The sequence below is a fragment of the Prosopis cineraria genome, unplaced genomic scaffold, assembly GCF_029017545.1.
Source record: "Prosopis cineraria cultivar Desert tree isolate PC_DT_omini unplaced genomic scaffold, ASM2901754v1 PC5, whole genome shotgun sequence".
Taxonomy (NCBI): Eukaryota; Viridiplantae; Streptophyta; class Magnoliopsida; order Fabales; family Fabaceae; genus Prosopis; species Prosopis cineraria.
This window is the reverse complement of record NW_026555336.1, coordinates 13,171,287-13,195,955: the sequence shown is the minus strand read 5'-3', so window position 1 is coordinate 13,195,955 and position 24,669 is coordinate 13,171,287. Positions and strand designations below refer to the sequence as shown.

At 32.4% G+C, this 24,669-nt stretch overlaps 2 protein-coding genes and 1 long non-coding RNA gene across 4 annotated transcripts; 2 read left to right on the top strand and 1 right to left on the bottom strand.

The window, feature by feature from the left end:
• The first annotated feature begins 291 nt into the window (after window positions 1–291).
• Window positions 292–7,787, top strand: LOC129311031 (uncharacterized). 2 transcript variants are annotated; one of them, XR_008593219.1, is made up of 3 exons: window positions 292–576; window positions 717–867; window positions 5,854–7,787. It is a non-coding gene; the product is annotated as an uncharacterized LOC129311031 (long non-coding RNA). The 2 variants fall into 2 exon arrangements; XR_008593218.1 differs by having other exon boundaries at window positions 675–867.
• Window positions 7,788–12,905: 5,118 nt separating this feature from the next.
• LOC129312179 (protein LURP-one-related 4-like) lies at window positions 12,906–14,040 on the top strand. Its single transcript, XM_054954803.1, has 3 exons — window positions 12,906–13,198; window positions 13,353–13,553; window positions 13,693–14,040. Exons 1-3 carry the CDS (start codon window positions 12,968–12,970, stop codon window positions 13,825–13,827), a joined length of 567 nt encoding a protein of 188 aa, XP_054810778.1. The 5' UTR covers window positions 12,906–12,967; the 3' UTR covers window positions 13,828–14,040.
• Window positions 14,041–17,107: 3,067 nt separating this feature from the next.
• Window positions 17,108–23,655, bottom strand: LOC129311912 (uncharacterized). Its single transcript, XM_054954409.1, is given in 10 exon segments — window positions 17,108–17,721; window positions 17,896–18,023; window positions 18,232–18,369; window positions 18,546–18,574; window positions 18,577–21,709; window positions 21,988–22,096; window positions 22,187–22,224; window positions 22,363–22,485; window positions 22,580–22,780; window positions 23,237–23,655. Coding segments are annotated over 10 exon segments (4,218 nt in total). The 5' UTR covers window positions 23,315–23,655; the 3' UTR covers window positions 17,108–17,480.
• Between the last annotated feature and the right edge of the window lie 1,014 nt (window positions 23,656–24,669).

The following is a 24,669-nucleotide window of genomic DNA, read 5'->3' as shown; positions in this document are numbered from 1 at the left end:
AGTTAAAATTAAAATTTAAAAATACATAATATTGTCTTTAAGTGTGTTTATATTAATTTTGGAATAAATTAGCAAGAAGAAGAGTTTGTCTAGTGGTAATTATATTGTTACTTATTTAATAGGTCATGAGTTTGAATCTTATGAGGGCAAGAGTGCAAATTTTCTATATTTTCTCTTTTGCTTCAGCTTATTGACAAAATTACAATGATGCCCTTCTGAAAAAAAAAAAGAGAGAGAGAGAGAGACAGAGACAAAGACCTAAACGTGTGGCTTCTTCTCTCCTTATATTTTCCTTTTATCTGTTGAAAAGTCCAGAAACAATGGAGAGAGATAGAGAGCTTCGATTTCCTCCAGTCCACTGTCATCTCTTCCCTTTTTCTGTCATCCTCCACTGTATTTTATCTCCCCCCTATAGTTTCCAGTGATCACGCGGTGAAAGTGGAGACTCGGCGTCTTTATGTCATACCCAGGTTGTCCGTCGTGCTTCCCTGTCTCTACTTGTTTTCTTTGTTGCTTCTCCATTCTCGCTGTTCACGTACACACAGCTGGGGTCCGAGAATCAGGTCGTCGGAGTTGGTAGGGTTGTCCGCGAGCTCATCTTTGTTTGATCTAGTTCTGTGATTCTATTTTCTTCCTTTCATGTGTACCCTGTCTATTATTCATTCTCTATGCAGCTCGTGATTTTTTTTCCTTCTTCTATTGTTGCTGTGGTTAAGTGCATCTGGTCCTTGAGCCTGCTTGTGCATTTCTAAAGAGAGAAAGAGGAGTGGTCTGCCATTGGTTGAAGCTGGAAATAGGAGAACTCCTCTCCCTGTTCTGTCGGCTTCTTCTCGTTCTCTCCCTCCTCTGTTACTGTTGGTACTTAAGGTGAGGATTTTTGTAACTCTTCTTGATAATTTAGTGCAAGAAAGAGTGTCTGAATGAATGATTGAAATTGAAATTTTTTTTCTAAGTTCTGCTGCTCTCCGTGGCTGCTGGGGGAAGGGAGGAATGGAATTAAACTGAAATTTGTGTATTGGAAGTATGATTATGATAAGTATGGTTAGAGTTTGAGTCAAGTTAATTTTGTTTGAACTAGATGATGTTAAGAAGCGGTTAGGATGAGTTTGAAATAGAAAAACTTTGACATAGAATTTGACAGTTAGTGTCCATGAAATGTTTGTTAAAATGCTTGTGAAAAGGAATTATAAAGCAATTGAAAGATTAAATGTAATATATATATATACACACACATATATAAAAAAAATTGGATGTCTATGTTATAGAGTTTGAAAATAGAGGTATACTCAATATGTTATATATGGGGAGTATTCATATGAAGTAACTGTGTGAAATTAGAGAAGCTTTTAAGATATGGATTTTGGTGTCTTTGAATAATTACTATTGTAGTTGATTAGAGTTATTTTTGTTGACTTAAATTTTTGCATGTATATAAATATGTTCATATAGAGTGTCTAGAGGGAGAGGATCTTGATAAAAGTGATAAGGAGTAAGCTATAGAGGTTGGAAAGGCTTATCAAGTAAGTGGATAGTATCCCAACTGATTTTGTTTTCTTTTTAATTAAAATTTCATTTGCTAAAATATTACATTTTTCTAAAATCATTTTAATAGCATTAATGCAATTATTGAATATTTGTTGATTAACTTTACTTTATTTTGAGAAATTAGCTTTATCAAATTTGAAATGTTATTTGATCAATTAAATTAAGTTTAAACTTTGATTATGAGATTTTTATTTTATCAAATATTGGATTGATACAGAGAATGATTCATGCGAGTTCGACTTTGAAATTTTGATTATTCAATAAATGCAAGAATGAGTATTGGATATGAAATTTTACTTTGGCAAGTTTTTAATGCTTAAAAATATACATGCGAGTTTGATTTTGAGAATGAAAACTGTATCTTGAAAGTGAGGATTTTCTCGCATGTTTGAAAATAGTTTTATAAAGGGACTTTATACGGAACACTGGTTGCTAAAGGCAGTTCCGTTAGCCCTTGGCGCGCCATGGTACACCTAGCTAGCAGGGTGTTTATAGGAGGTGCTAGCCCCGTGCGATGGCCAACGCACGTGGAACGAAGGGATGGTTATTCATGAGCATCGTACTCACATTGTTTCGTGGCTTTAAGCCACGTTTGATTAGCGTTACCTTTCGTGGACTGTGTGTCCACGTTTGTTTTGTGGCTCCAGCCACGTTTGGTTACTTACCCTCGTGGACTAAGTGTCCACGTTTGTTTTCGTGGCATAAGCCGCGTTTGGTTAGTTACCTTCGTGGATTATGTGTCCACGTTTGTTAATTATTCTGATAAGTCCCTATATTTATGAATCCAATCGTTTGATGATTTCATATTCTATTAGTTTTTATTTAGTAATTTGTTTATAAATATTTATTTCATTTATGTGCTTTCTTGAAATCAAGTGATAATATCATTTTCTATGATAGTTCAGTGATTTGAGATTTTATTTGAAATTTATAGAGCCATTTTATTATGAAGTTTATAAAATTTTTATGAAAATTTTGTCTATTTAACTTACATAACTATTTCAAACTTTTCATTTTATTTATGTTCTATTATTTATTGTTGGGACGTTATTCACTGAAAAAGATATTTTAGTCTCAGATGGTATAGTTGAACTCGTGACTCGAGATGTCCACTGAGGAGTTTTATTGCTGAATTGAAGCAGAAGAATTATTTTAGTCAAATCCTAATTTGATGAAAAATTTAAACTTTATACCTACGTTGGTGTCTAGCCTTAGGTGCTCTACATAGACTACAGGTAGGATCCTTATATTTTTTTTAAAGTTGAATATATGAATTAATATTGTAATAATTTTTAATTACTCTATTAGTATGTTTAACGTATTACTTTCATAGTCTCTCCGATCAAGGCTTAAGGGATATGAGTTTTGTGTCCATATCCTGTGCTGGTCACACTTGATTTTTGGGACGTGACACTAACATTCCAAGTGCCAAATATAATCTTGCTCATATGAACTAACTTCTTTAGCCATTTTCGTCTAGAATAATGTAGGAGACCTTACTTATTTAACACTTCTTCTAAGAAATGATACAGTGGCTCAAACTCACTTATCACTACACTTTAGTTATACAATGCATTACTTATAGGCAACATCCCAGCATTAGCACAAAAACATCTATTGTCCATATCCATGTGAGATTCAACAAGTTATATGTTGGCTGTTGAGGGCCTGATACAACTATCCTCCTTTATTTGAGCTTAGGACCGACCATAAACATAAGTGGAGTTAAGTTCATTCTTCATAATTAAGAATTATTTTGTCATTTATTTAAATATTCTTTTATTTTTATTGTGTTAATTTATTCTCATTGGTAATTTTGCTATGTTTTATCCTTGTGAAGGATGTTATGGATTTGTGATTATGGATTGTAACTTGAATACTTTCTATTGTTATTGGAGCTTATTATAGATTTATTATAATTAGGTTTTCATGTTTCATGATAATTTTTATATGATTATAGGAATTTTTATTATCTTAATTGATTTTATCAAAGTTGAATTATTGTTACTTCTTATAGAAAAAAAAAAGCAAATTAAGGTACTAGACTGCCTAAACCAATCCCCCAATCCTATAGACCAAGTTTGGTCTAGCTCAACATTGAGTTCTTTATAGATTAAACCAAACCATGAGCTACCTAACCTATAATGTCAACCTTGACATTACTAGAATATAACATACAATACAATCATGATAAACAAGATTAAGCAAATCCTTAATATAGGTTACCATGATAGACAAGGGTTTAAAAATTAAAAGATCAGATCCCAAGAAACCCTTTTTAGAAAAGTGTTTGAGCTCAAACGATAATTTAAAATGTCTAAAAAGAAGTAATGAAAGCATAGCAATTGAATATATCACAAACACATATCAAATGAGGGCAAATTAGAGAAGGCCAAAAGTTCTTTGTCTATTATAGTGCAAGTGTCATTTGTCATAGCGGATGGCACAAAAGGAAAAGTTCCTTGCTGTATCATACATGATGGCACATATGCCTTATGCTCTAGCGCCCCTTTAATATCATGACAGCACTCTAGGGCCAAACTTTAGAGTGCACCATTTTTCCAACCGACATCTAATTCAATTGATTCAAATATCCACATAAAGCTATCTAAGCCACCTATTTATTGGCACTAGTTTCACAACAAAATATGTAACATTCTAATTTTTCTAATCCCATAATTAGTGATTGATTTGTGTCTTTGGGATGTTGTATGAATAGATATGGGTGGGAGGATCACATTTTCAATCAAGTCAAGTGCGCATGATGAAGACTTTTCTTATTGTGCCATACATCACAGCACAAGCTACATGTGCTGTGATGCATGGACCAGAAAATGACCCCTTAAGTCATGAAATTGGGGTGATTTCAGAAGAGGGAAATTAGAAACACATGAGAAGTAGAAGAGAAGAAGCTGAGGTATGATAGGGCAAATGTTTCAAAGCATTAGAAGGCACTTTCTATTAGTAACTTATTGGGTAAGCTATGTATAATTCTTACCTTCCATTCTAACCAAATTTCTCTAAATATGAGCTATTGAAAAATTGAATTGAGGAAATTTAAGGGGCTGATTATTGCCCAATAGTAATAAAAAGGTTCTTAGGAGTTAAATTAGAGCTTTGCGAATGGTTTAAAGCTGAACGATAGAGCTTTGAACCCGTAGGCTCAATTTAGCCATAGTTCAATGAAGATTTAGTGTGGAAATAGGGTTTAGCCAAAATGAGGTCATTTGAGGTGATGTAAATTAGTAATTGAGTGGCAGTGGACTTAGATTAGTTAAATAGAAATGGATGGATGGCTAAATATAGCCTTAATTGGTAATTAAGTAATTTTGGTCAATTTAGACCAAATGACTTATTGTATCAATTGTGTTTAGATTGGCATATTTTGTGTGTAAGTTGAGAAATGAAGCTTGTGAGGAGCTGTAGTGGTAATTGAAATCCACAAGTAACCTTTCTAGTGACAGAAGGGTTGAAAAAACCATATAACTTCTTCTGTTTGACTATTTATTGTAACTGTATATCAGTATGTTATGTAATGCATGAAATCATTTTAAACTGAGCATGTTTTATAGCATTGTATATTTATTGCATGAAAAGGGGACTTTAGTTAAACAAGTATATGAAATGGTGTAATTGATATAAAAAATACATATATTTATATATATGAGGTTAGTGGTAATTGGGAACTTATGATTGGTTCAAAAAGCATGATAGAGGTGAGAGTTCACCATGTGGAGTATAGTGATAAGACCATATGACATATTCTTCTTAGTGCCCGACAGGGTACGGTGTTGGAGAATAATACCTCCTCAATGCCTCTTGAGGTGTGGTATTAGAAATGATCTCTTTAGTGCCTATTGAGGTATAGTGTTGGAGATCTGGGAACCCTTAGTGTCTGTGTGATATGGTGTTAGAGTCAACGATACCCTATTGTGTGTATTGGGGGAAACTATAGTTTGAAAGTGAGATAAAATACTTTTGGTAGGGTGATTCTACCACTAAAGGTATGCTCAAGGCCTATGAGATTGTATATTAGTCTGAGACAAGCTTATGGATTTGTGTCAGGGTGATTTGGAGGTTCAGTTGGTAGTGATCATGCTATATGTTGTATATGTAGAAAAGTGGTGATTATAGTAGTAAAAGAAGTGAATTAACACATATGGCTGTGATTTGAAATGAAATATGTGATATAGTATGTTAAATGATATATTATGATTTACTTTCATATAGTTGCATATGATAGTCAATAGAAGTGAGTTATTCTATTACTAAGATTTTTATCTCACTCTTGTGGTTATATTTTTACAGGACAAAGCAGTGATTAGGGTAAAAGGAAAAAGTCTGGACTGGCATAGTGTTGCCTTGGTCGTGTGAAAGCTCAGAGTATTGTGTAATAAACTAAGAAATTGTATATATATGTGTATATAAGTTGCCATAGGGTTGCATGCATGATTTGAATGTTTGATATGGGTTTTGGTTAAAAGTGTAGAGATTGGTGGTGAATCTTAACCCATGTGTGAAATTATGATAAAATGAGTAATTAGGGGCTAAGATTGTATTGTGAATATGTTATGGAGGTGGTTATAAGTGAATATGTGTTGAGAAAAGGCTAAGTTGTGCCAAATGATGAAAAATTGTGAAAAGTTGTGAAATGTGAAAATAGGCTGTTGAATAGCTAGATTTTGATATATATATATATATATATATGTATAATTGTAATATATTATAATTAATCAGGTGTAGTAGTCCTTTTGGACTTAGTTCAAGGCCTTGTGTGGTCTAATGAGAGAAAGGAATCGATTTGAGTGTTTGAGTGTGCAAAATTTTCAGAAACTAGCTTTTTGCACCTAGGTGTCCAAATATCGATCGGACTGTTAGATCGTGTCTAAATATCTCATTAGATAAGTTTCATGTAGGTGCTTGAATCACTCCAATCAGACATTGTATGTGAAAATAGCACAAGCCAAAAGTTCATTTTGCTGTCAAAATGATAGCAGAAATTTCAAACTAGTGAGCCACAGCTCATCTCATAGAAAGTAAGGAGCGCAGCTCTGTGCCATATGCTACAGTGCATGTACTGCATGCCACGACACAGGCCATTTTCTAACCTGATTTCTTAGTTTTTAGTATATGCATTGATTAAGATGAATATATATGATTTATTTTAAGTGTGTTGCTCTAATGCATTATGATTTTGATAATTTTGCAAAATAGGTCTTTGGCCAAAACTTTTCAAACAATATTTGATTATTGATTTGTGTGATTGATGTGGTGATTGGGTTAACTTTCTCCTAGATCAAGTAAATATAGGAGGAGGTTACAGAAATAACCCTTATGCATTCATAACACTATTTGCTTGCATTGAAAACTGCAAAATTAGGTTAGATTAAGGGCCATGCATTGCGGCGGGTAGCACATAGGCTGCGGTATGTGGCATAGAACCATACATCCTAATCTTCTCTGTGTCATGTGATGCGGTATGAGACACCAAATTTGTTGCTGTTATTTGACAGCAGAAATGATGAACTTTTGGCATGCACCATTTTTACATACGATTTCCAATCGGAGTGATTCAAGTACCCATATGAAGCTTAATTTATAAGCTAGCTAATGAGGTAAGTTTGGACACAATCTCACAGTCCGATTAAAATTTGAACACCCAATTGCAAAAAGTCATTTTTTATCTAAATTTAACGCACCCAAGCACTCAAATTGATTCTATTATCTCATTAGACCATTTTAAGCCTTTAACTAAATCTCAAAGGACCTAATACACCTGATTGACCAAGTTATATAACAATTACACAAATATTATCATAATTTAGCCATTCAATAGCCTATGTCTACAAAATATAAATTTGCATAACTTGGCACAGTTGGGCCTACTTGGCCCTTTTTAACCACATATATCCACATTCACCACATGGTCATAACTAAATCTTAGCCTATCCATTCATTTCACCATATATTTCCACACATGGGCTAAGATTCATCAAAATTCACAACATTCACCACAATCTCTACATTCAACAACTTATAACCATTCAAATCATATATACAACCCTATGGCAACTTTGTGGTGAATTATCGTTGCCTTTTATAGCGATTTGGCTAAATTGCTATGATTTTTTTTTTACCATTGAATAAAGTAATGGCTTCATAAAACACTACAAGAACTACTACTAAACAAAAGTATATGTAGCCCAAGTGCATTTATTTTGGTTGTTGGATGTTTTCTTTCATCTCTTTTCTCTCTTTTTGAGCTAATTTTGTGGTCAATGCTAACTAAAGAAATGAATAGATCATGGATAAATATGCCTCCTACAACTAAAGAGTACTTGAAAGGACTAGAGGACTTACACACAAGTGCCGGTGAAAATATTGTTTGTCCATGTCCAAAATATCATTTCAAGAAGTGGCATCCAAGAACAATGGTTAAAGAGCATTTAATATTTAAATCTTTTCCACGAGGCTATACATACTAGGCAATGCATGGTGAAAGGCATAATTTGAATAATGATATTATTAAGGTGTAGCTTTATTTAATTTTTTTTTTGGATAAATATGTCTTCACTTTTTTAATTCATTCCCATAATTATATACCGATCAAGAAATATTGTAGAATTCTTTTTCTCATGTAGCTATTCAAGAAGATGGTTCAAACATACAGTTTGTGATGCTTTCATAGTAGACGGTGATGATGAGGTGTAAGGTCTAGATCTCAAGTATGTTGAGAATGAAGAAGCAAAAGGTTTTTTTCAACCTCATAATAGAGGAAGAGCAACCATTATATCCTAGGTCTGATTGGTATACTAAGTTGTCTTTTTTTATTAAATTATTTCATATTAAGTGTTTATGCGATATTAGCAACAAGGGAATGTCAATGATGTTGGAACTATTTAAAGATTCCTTTAGTATGGCAAAAATTCCAACTTCTTTTCGTAAGGAAAAAAAGTAATTAATAAGTTGGGATTAAGTTACATGAAAATCAAAATACCTACCCAAATGATTTCATGTTGTATAAGGGAGATGATACGGATAAAGTATTTTGTTAAAAGCATAATGCCTCTAGGTGGAAACTAGTGAAGAAGGGGAAGGAGAAAAAGAAGACGCCAGCAAAAATACTTGAATACTTTTCATTGAAGCAAAGTTTATAGAAATTGTATATGTTGTCCATGACAGCTGATCAAATGAGATGGCATAATATTGAGAAGAGTGCTGATAAGAAGCTAAGACATCTAAGAGATTCAATAGCATAGAAACAATTTGACTTAGATTTTTTAGATTTTGCATCGAAACTTAGGAATATACGACTTGCATTGGCTACTAATGGTTTCAATCCATTAGGTAGTCTTAGCACTAGTTAGAGTATTTGGCCAGTGGTCTTAATCCCATACAACCTTTCACCATGTATGTGTATGAAATATATACCTTCAGCCATTGATCCAAGAGTTGCTAGATCTTTAGAATATTGGCATAGAGACATATGACTTATATGAGAAGAAAATGTTCAACTCTCATGCAGCACTTATGTGGATTGTTAGTGATTTCCTAGGACTTGAAACAGTATCTAGTTATAACACACATCGTGTAAATTTGATGCAAAGTCAGTTCGTCTCCCATAAAGATTGGAAGTTTAAAAAGTCAGTTCTGATTTCTAAAAATATTAAAATCATATGTTAGAAATAAAGTTTGGTAAAGGGTATTTTAAGGGATGAACTATTGAATTTTTGTTCAAGGTATTTTCATGGCATTGAGACAATCTTCAATTGCCTATCATATGTTGATAATTGTCCTAATAATGATGATGGTTTTTCAACAACAAACTTGTTATTTGCCCTGTTGGAAAAGAAATTAAAGGGTTTGAGTATTTTTAAACTCACCCCAAAAGAGAAGTTGCATTCTCATGGGCATGTGTTGACAAATTGTAGTCAAATCGATCTATATATTCTTTATGTTGAGGTAAATAAGAAGGTGTATAGAGAATTTACTTCTTGGTTTCCACACTAGCTTGTGAATATTGATAACAGCTCCTTCTAGTCCAATTTGAGATTCCTCGCTTTTGGTCCAATTGATATGGCAAGAAGATTTATAACATACAATGCCAATAGGGTTTAGGTTTTGCACAATTGTACTTGATCAAGGATTGTAGACCAAAAATTGTGGAGTTTTTGTAACTTTTAGAACCAAGAGTTACACCAATTTCTCTGATAGTGACATACATTAGAGAGGCGTCCCATATTGTGGCAAGGTTGTGGATATAATTGAATTGAATTAGCAAGGGTGTTTCAAAATGATCTTATTCAAATGTGTATGGGCAATTACAACAATCACTCAAGGGATAACAACTGCTGATTCGAGCATCACCCTCAATCAACTTCACTCGATTAATTCATATTAATGAACACATGAAGATTATGAGTCTTATATGCTTGCTTCAGAGGCATAACAAGTTTATTACATCAAAGATGAGAAATATAAAGATTGGAATATGGCTGTTCATTTGAAGCCTCAAGATCTTTTTGTTACAAGTGATGACAATACGAATGATATCATCCATGACATTGAGTCATTCCAACCCAATAATTTGTAAAATTTCTTCCCCAAAGAAGATGATCCCTTACCATTAGTCAGATAAAATTCTATTTTTAAAGTCACTTTGTCTTTAAAAATAATTTATATTTTATTTATATACTCATAATATTATAACAATTTGACTAAGAAATTGAATGAAGAATGACATCGATAGAAGCCAAATAATTTTATTTGATGTCTAATATATTTTAAATTTATTGAATTTATCAAAATTTTAGTAAATATGAATGAACTTGCAAAAAATTAATTTTGCAATTTTTGTAGTGGTTTACCAAAAAAACTGCTACTATATATTATTCATACCGTTTTTAAACTAAAACGCTAAAAAAATTTTACATCAGTAGCAGTTCTGGATTCAAACTGTTGTAATAGAAATCCATAGCTCATGTCATAGTGGTTTGGGGTCAACCACCAAAACCGCTGCCTAAAGCATTACTCAAACCGTTACAACAATCATAACCACTATGTGAACTGCTACCCAAACTACTATAGCTTTCAAAGGCTGTGAAAAACTCACAACTCTCTCTTCCCATTTGCTCATTCATTTGCTCATTTCCTTTGTTTTTCCTCCCTCTCCTCGCATCTCAACTCCAACTATCAGCTTCAAAGTCTTGGTTATTTTATTTTATTAATTTCGTTTATTTCATTATTAATCTTTAATTTCTTTATTTCATCTAATTTTCTTTCTACTATTTAATATCATCACTAATAATTTTGTTTTTCTTTTTAATTTCTAGGTTTCTTTGACTACTCAATACCCTAAATACATTTTTTAAAATTTTAATTTATAACATTGAAAAATATTTTTTACATTTTATTTTAGAACACTAAAAATAAATTCAATAAAATATATTTATCCATAAATATTTTAAATAATACTGATTAAATAATATACTAAAATAAAAATTTTAATAAAATTATATATTCAATTAAATATAATTAATTCTATTCAATAAAAATACATATTATTAAAGGATAAATATTCAAAATAAATTACAAATGAAATATAAAAAATAAATATGAAATTTTAAATAAAATATAATAATAATAAATTAAAACATGAATTTTAAGAAAAATAGAATATTAAAAACTGGTTATTTTTTAAAAATAAATGTAGTGTAGCGGTTCAAGTAGCAATTCAGGAACCGCTACGAAAGTATCATAGCAGTTCCGAGCCACTGTCAAAGCTGTTTGTGCCAACAATTTCCACTAGGTGAATGAAATTTTGGGATATATTTCGTTTCAATTCAGGCATGGCAGTTCTTTGAACCACTATACAAACTATTGTGTTTTGACTACAGTTCAAACTTCAAACTACTACTATACCTCACTCTGCTTTATGTAATAGTGGTTCAGCAAATTGTTACTATAACATCATTTGAATTATATTGTCATTTGTAGCGGTTTGGCAAATCACAACAATTTTTTTTTCCGTAGTGGCACTTGTCATTGCATTATAATTGATCGTTGGACTTTATGATTTGTAAAGGCATTTATAGTAGTTAAATTAAATTAGTCTATCCATATATAGTTTTCTCATCATGCCATAAAAGGGATAAGCATTTTGGAAAAGTCCTTTATTTTATACAATTTCAAACAACAAAAAGTCAGAACACATAAACTCGTCTCAAAAACCTGTGGTGGATGGCTGCTTAATTAACTAATTATTAATTCATTAGTCATAAACAAAAGATAGATTATAGTGGACAACCAATTACATGCTCAAATTGTGGTTTAATGGGAGCTGACGATATACACTATCCTCTTCCACTTCCTCTCATCATGTGATCCCACCCCACCAAATTCCCACAATCAATCGCTCTGACTTTAAGAAAACGAGCTGCAAACTTCCTCCCTTAACGTTTTCCTGTATTTCTATATCTTTTACTCTTTTCCTTTTCTTTTTTTTTTTATGAACAATTTTAACATCCACGCATATGTATTTAAAATTTTGTTTCTTAAATAAAACATGGCAAATAACTTTTTCTTGTGTTAATTTTTTAAAATTAATAAAATGATGCATTTTTTGTTGTCTTTTTACAACTTTAAAAAGGTTAATTTATTTTTATTTCAATTTCAACATATTAGATGACATAAGAGTATATATAATATATTATTTATCTATGGGTCCAAGGAGGCATACTGCATTCAAATTGTGAAAAGTTCTCTTGAATATTTTGTTTCCCAATCATAAGGCTCGAACTTTAAGATCTTTTTCCGAGTCTTTTGCCATCCAAGCCAATGTATTTTAGTTTAGGCATTGAAGATTTTATACTTCAAATTTAACTTTTTTTCTATATTAATAATTATTTTCTAATGTAATTTCCTGTCTGAAATATATTCTTATTCCATAATTTTTTAACTAAATTGTTGAGATCAAATTCAGACCATTGAATGAATCAACATTAATGTAGAGAAACTACTCCTTAAAAAATACAACTTCTCACTTCGTCTGTGCTTCCTTTATACTCACTCAATGGATTAGTGCGCCATCCATAATTAAAGATGTGTCGCAACCAGAGCGAAACCCATATTTTAATAATCATGAAGATGAAGATGATTAATTCCAACTTCCAAGCTTACTTATCCTGTTTCTATTTTATAATTTCCCTCTTATTATTATATGTACGTATTCCACAATCCACACACACACACACACACACACACACACAAACACATATTTATATATATTATTCCACAAGTCGTGCTACGCGGAATCATTCAGAAAGTCTGACTTTGGTGAGTATATAAATAAGGTGGCCGAGACCATCTTCTCCTACACACGCAAACCACAAAACTCAATATTCATATATCTCAATATTACAATATGGCCAGAGTTCATCCTCAAGAATCCACTTCTTCTTCTTCTTCTTGCAACTGCTCTCAGAAAGAGACTTACACTCTCTGGATGAAATCGCTTGTACTGCACTCTAATGGCTGCACTGTGTATGATTCCAATGGCGACATCGTTTACCGAGTTGATAATTATGATAGAAAGGGTAGAAGAAAAGTTAACCTCATGGATCTACAAGGCGGAGTCCTGTATACCATACACAAGGTAATACTAACTACCTAGCTAGCTACACACCCACTTATACTAATCGTTCATTCATCATACAAGTTTTCTTCCCTAACGTTATGTAAAAAATAAGTTTTGCACTTGTATTAGATGACTCACTTGTATTAGTAATTTAAATCATTGTTTTGCACAGAAATTTCTTGGGTTTGGACGTTGGGATGGATACAGAAGCAGTGGTTCAAAGCCGTGGTTCAAAGTTAAGAGATGTCATAAAATTGTGAATGGAAAAGTAGTGTGTGAGATCAGAGTGGGGCGTCAAAGGTACTGCATAGTGAGAATGAATGGCAAAGCAACGTTCACCATAGCGAACATGGAAGGCCAAGTTGTTGCTCAGGTAATTATAATTATTTTTGCTTCTTCATCTTTCTCTATATTGTTTATCACATACATATCTTGAAACATCAGAGAGATCTTGTGTGTGTGTGTGTGTGTGTGTGTGTGAATTTGGTGTGGATTATATTGAATCTGTGCAGGTGAAGCAGAAGCAATCATCTGCAGGAATAGTTCTGGGCGATGATGTTCTAACGTTAGAGGTAGAGGAAGACACAGATCATTCACTAATTATGGCCTTCGTCACTGTGTATGGATTAATCTGTGGAAGAATGTAAATGATTGATTTTTCAGCATGCATGGCTTTCTTGTACTTACAGCTCATTGAGATGACGACGAGTTTTGGAATCAATTCTATTTGGATTAGGATTAATGTGGATAAGAGTATAGAGGAAAGACACAGTTTATGTATATGTTATCTAGTGTGGGTGTACATGCGTTTGTGTGTGTGTGTGTACATCAACTTTTTTTTAAAAATAATCTTTGGTATATATATTTTTCACATGATGTTAATTAGAAATATAGAGATAAATTTACCAATCTTTGCTTCGAGTTCAATGGGCAAGCCCTTAGTTTTGAAGCATGAAAAACATTAACTGTGAGACATCACCTAAGATGAAGATCCTTGCTTAGTTTAGGTAAGGTGACCCGTTAAAAACGACCACTCAATATATAATAACTTAAAATTAGTGCGTGCCAGCATCCTCCACATTTTATGACAATAATATTCTTTTCTGTTAGACAATTATTTAATATTTAGTGTTATTAATTAAGTTAAATTTGAATATTGTCAAATCTAAATAATGAGAATTGTTCTTCCTATGTAAATTTTCCTATCCAAAAGATTTAAATATTTAATGTGTGTTTGGTTTTTACTTTGTGAAAAGTCCATTTGCTGAAAATTTATTTAGTAAAAGTTAGTTATTATAATAAAATTTATATTTAAATATCTTTTTTCAAAAGTTAGTTTAGCAAACTCAAAAGTGTTTGAATTAATGATGATTTATACTTTTGAATATATAATGACTAAAAAGAACATTAATTTATAATGATTTATAATTTTTATTTTACAAATATAATATATTAAAAATGTTTAAAAAATATAAAAAATTTAAAATAATATAAAATTTAATATGTTAAATAATTTACACGCTTATTATTTACATGGGATTCTCTTTATTTACATGATCATAATATTATAGAGCCAGATAAGTTTAATTTAAATTTAAAAGAAAAAAATAACATGATTAAATATTTGATTTAAAAATTAACAATAACAACATAAAACAAAAAAGTTTAAAAGAAAATTTTAAAAAATAACAGCCATATGTTGTGCTGGAGCATCTAATCATGGCCTCCTGATATAGAGAAGAGAGGCAAAGTAGATCAAAAGGAAGAACACAATTAGAAGGGTACTAAGGTAAAATAAATAGTTACACTCCAAATGTAAGTCTCAAAAGCTATCAAAAGTTACACCCTCTAAAACTACATCAATTACATTTGATTTGCACTTTCATAATATATATCTATATCATATTTTTTATCCAAATAACTTTTAACTTTTTAAAAGTGTTAAACTATTTTTAAAAAACCAAATATAAAGTTTTTCAAACAGATTTCTGGTTGACCCCTCTAAGAGGATAAGTCTTTGTTGTTGTGGTTGTAAGATTTAAATGCTAAAACTTTGATCAAGGAGGATTCGAGACCTCAACCAATACTTGCTGGCGATAATTATGAGAATTCAAATTATATTGTTATAGCTGACCTTACAAGTGTAGAGAGAGATATGGCAGAGTGACGTTGATGCCTAGTATACGATTTTCTTTTTTCTCTCTCCATCTGTACTTTAGATTCACCTTCAGCGGAACTGAGCACTTAAATTCTTTTCAAGTTTGTTTTAGCTGACAATTCAGGTGTGTGTTTGATTTTTAATTTATTAAATATTTATTTAGTGAAAGTTTATTTAATAAAAATTAATTTAGTAAAAATTAGTTGTTATGATGAAATTTCTGTTTGAATATATTTTTTAAAAGTCAATTTAGTGTATCAAAAATTATTTAGTTCGTGATAGTAAAATGTGATTTTGAATGTACAATTACTGAAGAGAGTATTGATTTATAATAATTAGTAATTTTTATTACATAAATGTGATATATTTAAATATTTAAAAAATATGATAAAGATTTTAAATAATATAAAATTTGATCTATAATGTTAAAAATTTCATCTCTAGTTATTTGTACTTTTTTAATTTGTAATTTTAAAAAATGTAATAAAGATTTATAATTTATAATTTTTATTATATATTAATAATAAAAGTTAACATGATTAATTATTTAATTTATAATGCTAAAAATTTGATACCTAATTATTATTATTATTATTGAAATGATAATTATATTTTTAACAAATTAATTATTTTTTAAATAAGAATAAGAAATTAAACTTAAGGTAATATAGTCAAATAACATTCTACTTTTTAAATTCACTTTTCAAAAGTTTCAAATAGTTACGTTTTAAAAATTCACTTTCAATCGCTTTCAACCACTGTTTGAATGTGCTTTCAGGATATATTTTTTTGCAAAATATTTTACTCAAATAACTTTTAATATCTTAAAAGTAAAATTTTACTTTGTAAATATAAAATGTTAAGAAAACCAAACGCACCCTAGATAAACTTGCTCATGATCTTAGCGATAACTCTCACATCTTTGATCTTTTACCAACTTGCATACAGATGCGGTAGTTCATGAGAGATAGTTCTCTTAGTTTGTTTTTGTTTTCTTTTTGCCTGCTCATGTTTTTGAATGATGGATATACCTTTTTTTCATTAAAGAGAAAATGTTTTCAAGTATTTATCTGCAAACGAAGTACTTAGAATGTTGACAAATTCTCCTCGGCATTTCATTGGGTAAGACGATGCAAAATATCCTTCATGAGTAAGAAAATTTCGAAATTCTAAAAGGCAAAAATACTGTTGTGTTTGGATTAACAGGTATTTGACTTTGAATTTGAATTTTTGAATGAAATCCACGGTTGATTACATAAAATTTTATGGATATGAATTTGATATAAATCCATTTTTTTTTTAATGCTCGCATATATCTAAATACATGTTTTATTATAACTTTTTTATAATTTTAAATTCTCTCCATATCCTAATCATTTAAAATTTTAATCACTTTAATCATATCATTCTCTTCACATTTTTATTATCAATGCCTCTATCACTCTTATCTCTTCTTTCATATTTTATTCTCATTTTTCACTAATTGAAAATTAAAAGTAAACTCATCACTCTCAACCTTCCATTTTTTATTTTGAATCTCAGCTCATTTCTTTTCTTTTAAAATTTAGTATAATATTTAAATAAAGGATTGTAAATATATGAATTTTACATATGAGATTCTAAATGTGAGAGATTTTAAATCTAAAATTTAAATCAAAATTTATCAATTCAAATGCTGCCTTAATGAACTGGCTGCCACTACAGTAAAAAGCCTTTTCTTTTTTTCTTCCCCCGTGATATCAAGCGTAAAAGCTTTTTCATCCATGGCATGGGAAATAACAGCTCATATTATATTGAAATCAATCATAATTACAATATACAATAAAAGAATATGTATACATAAGAAAAAGGAAGAGTACACTGTCATGATTTGTTGCTCGAACAATACATGAAAGGGCACTCTTGTTAGCTAAAAACAGACATTACATACAACCTACAGAAAAAATTTCTTAAAATGGTACCTAATTGGGCAGCCATTCAACATTAATTAAGCTAAAACAAAAAAGGGAAAAAAATAAAACAGTTTTATCTTGCCAATATACATAGTAATTTATTCAATTTTAATCCCATTCCCATTTTTCAGCCCTTCATCTCCCACCTGCTTCAGAACTATACACAAACAGGTGGGTAATCCAAAACTCGTTAGCTCCTCTGAGTACCCTTGAGGCTCCGTACCATCATAACAAGCTTTTGTCTTTCGCCTTCTACCTCAGCAAATTTGAGACTCATTTCTAAGTATCTCTCTTGCATCTCCTTCAGTTCACTTTCCATTGATTTGTTTCTTTCCCTCAACGATCCTAACTTAGCTAATAGATCACAAAGATTGCTACTACCATTATCAATCTCAATTGCTTTCAATGCTCTCTTTGACAAATCCACATCACTGCCAAGGACACAGATTAAATCAGATCAACAAATTACTGAACTAACAAGGTTAGAAATAAGAATACCATAAACATATTGAGCAGCCACTGTCCATTAGACTGGTACTAAACTATATCTTGACGTCTGAGGAAAGCAGGATAATGAAGAAATATAAAAAGTAGTCAGATCGGACCTCTTGATTGATGACAATGCAACCACGTTTTCTTCAGGCGAATGTGTTGTGCCATTAAGATGCTCAACTTCACGTGTTACTCCTCCACATTCATCAGTTAAAGTTGCGATACTTTTATCCTCAACAACCTGTTTGAACAGTATTCCATCGTAAACGTATGGCACGAGTACAATTAAATAGCACTTCAATTCATTAATAAAAGCTACGTCTAGATGTTTATTGTTGCCATTAAGGCATTTGAAATATGCACTAATGATCAAGAAGAGACTTGAAGCATTTCGCAAATGTTTGCACATTCCTGACACATTGCAATATGTAAAGGTAAAGCATTATAACCTTTTGCAAAGCACTACTCTGATTGAATTCTTCCACTCTCTTCTCCAGCTCCTCAATTTTGTCCTGGAGTTCTTTTTCTTTCTTCAAAAATGAGGTTGCTGATGTTTCCAAGGCAGTTTCTTTGGATTTTATCAGGCCCTGCTGTCAACAACCAATTGTCACAAGTAAATTAGTTTATAATGATTTTAATCCCAAGAAAATATGGAAAACTCAAAAGCAATAATTGCAGATGAAAACAGCAATAGAGGAATTATCATTTGAATCAAGCATTCTTTGAAAGGACCTCTATCTACAAATAGAATTTCATAAGCTACCTCAAGCATAGTTATTTTCTCCTTCAAGTAGCCATTTCTTCTGAATTTTGAGGGCTTGAGGAAGATCTTGTATTCTTTGGAATAACTCTTGTTCCATCAAGAAGTTGTGCACGTCCATTACTATCTTTGAACTTCTTCTCAATGCTGACTAATGCATTGTTTTTCTTCATTAGGTCACCCTTCAGCTGAAGAATTTGCTTCCTAAGCTTTTCTTTCTCAACTTCATCCTCAAAAAGGGAATGTCTTAAACCTCTGTATTGAGCTTGAAGTTCTTCCAACTCTGATTTTACTTGCTCAGCCAATGTCTCTTTTTCATCCTTGAGATGCCTAATCTTATTTAATTCATCAAGAGACTGCTCTGCTTCCTTCCTCAATAAAGCAATTGTATTAACTAACTTATCTCTTTCATCAATTCCCCTCTTTACCAGAGTCTCAGACTCCTCATGTGATTTCTTCATAAGTTCCAAGTCAGTTCCGAAGACTTCTTTCTGCTTCACTTGCTCAGAGAGGCGCAACATCTCCACTTTAAGCTTTTCATTCTCAGCCTTTAGAATCTGCACCTCCTCAAAAAGATCTCCACAGACTTTTTCCTTATGTTTCTTCTGATTTTCAAGCTGCTTGGACTTACCATCAATTTCCAACAGCATTTGTTGTGTCTTAACTCTCATTGATTCCATTTGAGTGGAAAGTTCATTCAGTTTCACCTCATTATCTGCTTTGACAGACTGACACTCTTCTTTGACCTTCTGTAACATTTCTTTCAGTAGACTATTCTCTGCACGCAATTCACTTGCTTCTGTGAATGCTTTTATGGCAGCCTTCTCATTTGCAACAAATGTAGATGTCATTTGCATTGAGAGCCTTTTAAATTCTTCTTGAAGCTTTTCAACTGCATTACCATTTTTTATTCTGGTCTTTCGTAAAGCACCCTCTGCTCGGATGGCTCTTTGCTCCTGCTCAACTTTGTCCTGTGTCACAGCATTCAGATCAGCTTCAAAAGACTCTGCTTGTTTCTCCATTTCTTCTTCCAATCTTCTGATGTGGGATTCAAGTTTGTTAATGGTAGCCATTGAACATGAGAAGTCTTCTGACTGTTTCTTGAGTTCGAATTCCAGACTCTCAATATGGATTCTGGTCATTTGTAAAGCTTCCTCTGCTCGGATGGCTCTCCGCTCCTGCTCAACTTTGTCCTGTGTTGCAGCTCTTAGATCAGCTCCAGATGATTGTGCTTGTTTCTTCAATTCTTCCTCCAATCTTCTGATATGGGATTCGAGTTCCTTAATGGTAGCCATAGAATCTGAGAGATTTTTCAGTTGTTCCTTGAGTTCAATTTCCAGGCTCTCAATATGGATTCTGGTCTTTTGTAAAGCTTCCTCTGCTTGGATAGCTCTCTGCTCCTGCTCAACTTTGTCCTGTGTTGCAGCTCTTAGATCAGCTCCAGATGCTTGTGCTTGTTTCTCCAATTCTTCCTCCAATCTTCTGATATGGGATTCAAGCTCTTTAATGGTAGCCATAGAATCTGAGAGATCTTTCGATTGTTTCGTCAGTTCAATTTCCAGGCTCTCAATATGGATTCTGGTCTTTTGTAAAGCTTCCTCTGCTTGGAAGGCTCTCTGCTCCTGCTCAACTTTGTCCTGTGCTGCAGCCCTTAGATCAGCTCCAGATGATTGTGCTTGTTTCTTCAATTCTTCCTCCAATCTTCTGATATGGGATTCAAGTTCTTTAATGGTAGCCATAGAATCTGAGAGATCTTTTGATTGTTTCTTCAGTTCAATTTCCAGACCTTCAATATGAATTCTGGTCTTTTGCAAGGCTTCCTCTGCTTGGATGGCTCTTTGTTCCTGCTCAGCTTTTTCATACATCACAGATTTTAGATCAGCTTCAAAAGATTGAGCCTGTTTGTCCAATTCTTCCTCCAATCTACTGATATGAGATTCAAGTTCCCCAATGGTTACCAGGGAACCAGAGAAATCCTCGGACTTCTTCTGATGCTTAATTTGCAGACTCTCAATATGGGTTTCAATATCATTTGCTGCTGCTGCAGCAGGAGGAGGAGATGTGCATTCATACTGAAATTTTAACTGATCTTGCAGTTGGCTCTGCTCCAGCTTATACGCAATGTCATGGTTTTCCTGTTTCAGTATCTCATAGTCAAGTGCAAGCTGCTCCATCTGGATCTCTAATTCATCTTTTTCTCTCCTGTAGATCTCTACTTCACCGAAGAGATCTACAATCTTTTGCTCAAGTAAATGTGTCTCCTTAATGTTTCTGTGCTCATTAACAATTTCTTCCAGAACTTTCTGTTCTTTGTCATCATCTGTTTCATATTTCAAGAGATTTCTCCTTAATTCTTGGGAATTTTGACTCAGTCTGTAATTATTGGAAATATTACATACTTCTCTATTTTTCTTCTCCAACATTCCATCTAAGTCCTGTACAACAAGAACAAGTTCAGCATTTGATTCCTGCGTCTTCTTCAGTTGTAGCTGAAGATTGGCATTCAAAGCCTTCTCATAATTCAATTCTTGTCTAGTTTCCTCAATAAGAGTGCACAGATCACCAGTTTCCAATTGTGCACTGCTTTTAAGTTTGGCCTCATCCATACGTTTGTAAAAAGACCTAAGATTCTCACATTGTGTCTGGTGTGCATCTCTTTCCTCTTTCAACCTAATAACTTCCTTCGAGAGCTCCTGCCCTCTTTTGCTTTCTTTCACAATTTGTTTCCGAAGAGTCTGTACTTCCAATTCTGTCACATCCACTTGTCTAGTCAAAGCAGAAAGCTCAGCCTTAAGTCTTTCAATCTCCCTATCTGATGCCTCTTGAGACCTTTCCCTTGGAAGAGCATCATGGGAACCATTTGTCAAATCACTTGTACTCAACCCACGTTCCGAGTCAGCTGACCAGTCAAAGCTTAATCTTGGGCGTTCCTCATGCTCTGACGTTGTGGTATTTTGACAAGGCTTTTGAGGCTCTGAAATGTTGTTAGTACATGAAACCAAACCACGTGGCTTCTGATGGATGTTGGCATTTCCTAGTCCAAGATCTTTGGGAGTATCGAGTCCAGAGCTGCTGCCAGAACTGGACAATGTAAGGTCAGATCCACTGGATGTCCTACAATCAGCACTAAATTCAGCTCTAAGGGTAATTGCTTTGGCAGAGACATCCTGGAGAACAGAGAAAAAGTAATTTTGATTATTTGCAAACATTCTGTAGCAACACTAGAAAAGGAAAATAAAATTGACCAATATATTATGACATTTAGAGAATTTAAATTATGAGAACATGACAGAAACAACTCTTCACAAAGTTTTGTTGAAGTGCAGGCCTAACTTCCTGAGAATGACCAAGTTCTTGGGATTCAAAATGGCTCTATTATGACATTAGAAAATATCAATTATGAAATTAAAGGTTACCCCCCGGGGTGCCCGGGAAACAAACTTACTTCAGCAGAATTACTTGTATGGCTTTCATCTATATCTCCATCAATTAAATAGGTTCTTAAGCTTCTATCTTGGGATTTTGTTTTGACTTCTTCACATTCGTCCTCTTCTCTGCATGTGTTATCCAGCAAGAAAAAGCCCATCACCTAAACGTGCTGAGTTTAAGGAAACTCTTCAAACTAAAAAGCAAACATAACCTACCTTCTATTGTCATTTTCCTGTAGCCTCTGTACTGATACCTGCTCATTAATCAACAAATCAAATTTACCGAAATTTATATTATAATCAGTTAAGTATGGTTTTTTCCAAGTTAGTCCGACTATTTATCATAAGGTTTCCTGAAATTTCAAAGCAAAGAGATAAGAGCAAGCACTGACATGCAAAACAGCATCACAGTGAGAATTCTTGATTGAACAAGAGATAGTTGAAGGCTTTGTGGCCTCAGCATAATCGGCGAAATTAATCAAAACTTCCCCAATGGAATTAGCTTTCGTTAGTCCCTACATAGTGATAGAACCCAATTATATCTCATTCTGACACAAGCAAACACTTGAGATAAACTTGCTGCTTAAATGAGTGAGACAAATGTCATACCGTTGATATGACAAAATAATATATTCTGTCATGGATCTTCCCAGTCTTGGGATCCCGTGTGAATTTGACTGTTTCGTAAACCGGATTTTCCCATCTACAGACTCCATCTCGAACCGTGGTTTTCCCTAATCTCGTAGTTGGCTTTCCAACGTCGTCCGGAATTATAAACAACATCAAGGCATTTACTCCAGATTGCAGCACCTGACATCGCAAAGTAAGATGTCTGAACAGTCAATATAAATTCTAAAGTCTCAACCCTACCACTTTGTGCAAAGCCACGGGAATTCAGGCATTCAGCTGTTACTGCAGCGCTTGACTATAATTTACAGAAATTTATAGGAAGCGGTACAAGATTTCCCCACTTTTTAATTATATTTCATAAGCGTAAGAGAAGAGGAATTGGCTTTCCAAGCAAAGCATGAGTCATAGAAAGCTCGTCAACTCTAAACTGATCAAAATTATGAACAATTTCAAACTCGAAGAAAAAAATTAAAATGAAATTTTATCGGCAGCCAACAGAAGCCAGTGGGTTATCACCACTAGACTGCGTTTAACAATAGAGGGAGTTCAGAGTGAGTCAATCACACTATCGAAAACACAAAAGCACAAAGATATGAAACCAAAGCGATAGCAAACTAGCAATGCCTCCCAAGCTACCTGACTAGCACGGAATTGCAGCTTGAAAACAGCTTTGATCCTGTGCTTCTCGCTCCTCCATCTCGTCGACCTGAACATTCTTGATCACTCCACCGCCGACTAGGTTTCACATGTCACGCTGACCCCGAAAACCTGGCTTAGTCACATCAAACCACTGAATCTGGGCAGATAAACACCCTCATTGTCCGGGAATCCGACAAAAAAGCCGGCGAGGACAATTCCGGCCATGGCGCTGCGATATTTCAACACATCATGAAGCTGGGTGATATGATATACACAACTCAAAAGCGTAAGGCAAAGAGAAGATGGAAGAAGTGAGATATCACAATGGATTGAAGGTAATAAAACTCAATGCCCGAGCTCGAGAATTGGAAGCTTGCAGAATCAGTAGATCTGAATTCTTGAAATGAATGTTTCTTTTTTTTTTTTTCCTCTCTCTCTTAACTCTATCTCCTCCGTTTGCAAGGGTCTTTAAGAAAGAGATGTTGACACATCGTTTGAAAAACAAATTTAAAATAGGTATTTGCATGCGTCATATATTTTTTTATTTTAAAAAATAAGTGAAAAGGAAAGAATCTTCTGTTCTGTGTACTAATTAAAAATTAACTCATTGGGTGAAAATTTACACCATTATTTATATCATTATTTTATACATCAGTCTTTAAATTTGGTGAAGGGTTACAAGCGTGTGATGAAAAATCAATAATAATTAATTAATACTTTCTCTGATCAAAAATATAAATTATTTTTTAATTAAATTTTATCATTAATAAAATAATTACTTATTTTAAAATTAATTATATCTTTTTTATATTTATCCTTATTTAATAGGGTGTTTCACTCTAAAATAAATATAAAATAATTTATTTAATATGATATCTTTTAAAAAAATATACATTTTAAAAAAAAAATACATTATATTTTGTAATCAAGAGAGTATTGATATTGATTTAAAATATAAAATATATATTTATGTGTTTAATAACTATAATTCAATTAAAATTCATTGGCTAAGGTATATATTAATATTTATTATATATTTAAATTTCATCTTTTTAATTTTATAAAATATTTTTTTATTTTTTAACATTGACACTAATAATTTTAAATGATTATTTTTTATATCAATCATTATTATTTTAAAAATTAAATTTAATATGTAAATATTTAAGAATATTTTATTAATATTTAAAATTTTAATATTAAAATTTTTTTAATAAAACTATTAAAATTGAGGTTAAAATATTAAGAAAATATTTTATAAAATTAAGATAGCAAAATAAAACTTCATGCAAAGTTATTGAATAAAAAATGCATTTTAGCCAAATTCATTTATAAAGTTATTCAAATTCAGTTTTGTTGGATTAAATTTGAGTATTGTCAAATGTAATTAGAAGTAACTCTTATAACATGATTTTTTAAATTATATGTTT

Excerpts from the sequence above, each read along its gene's own strand:
- LOC129312179 (XM_054954803.1), top strand. The coding sequence starts at position 12,968 with ATGGCCAGAGTTCATCCTCAAGAATCCACTTCTTCTTCTTCTTCTTGC. Across the intron at positions 13,199-13,352 it reads TCCTGTATACCATACACAAG|AAATTTCTTGGGTTTGGACG; the intron begins GTAATACTAACT and ends TGTTTTGCACAG. Across the intron at positions 13,554-13,692 it reads AAGGCCAAGTTGTTGCTCAG|GTGAAGCAGAAGCAATCATC; the intron begins GTAATTATAATT and ends GAATCTGTGCAG.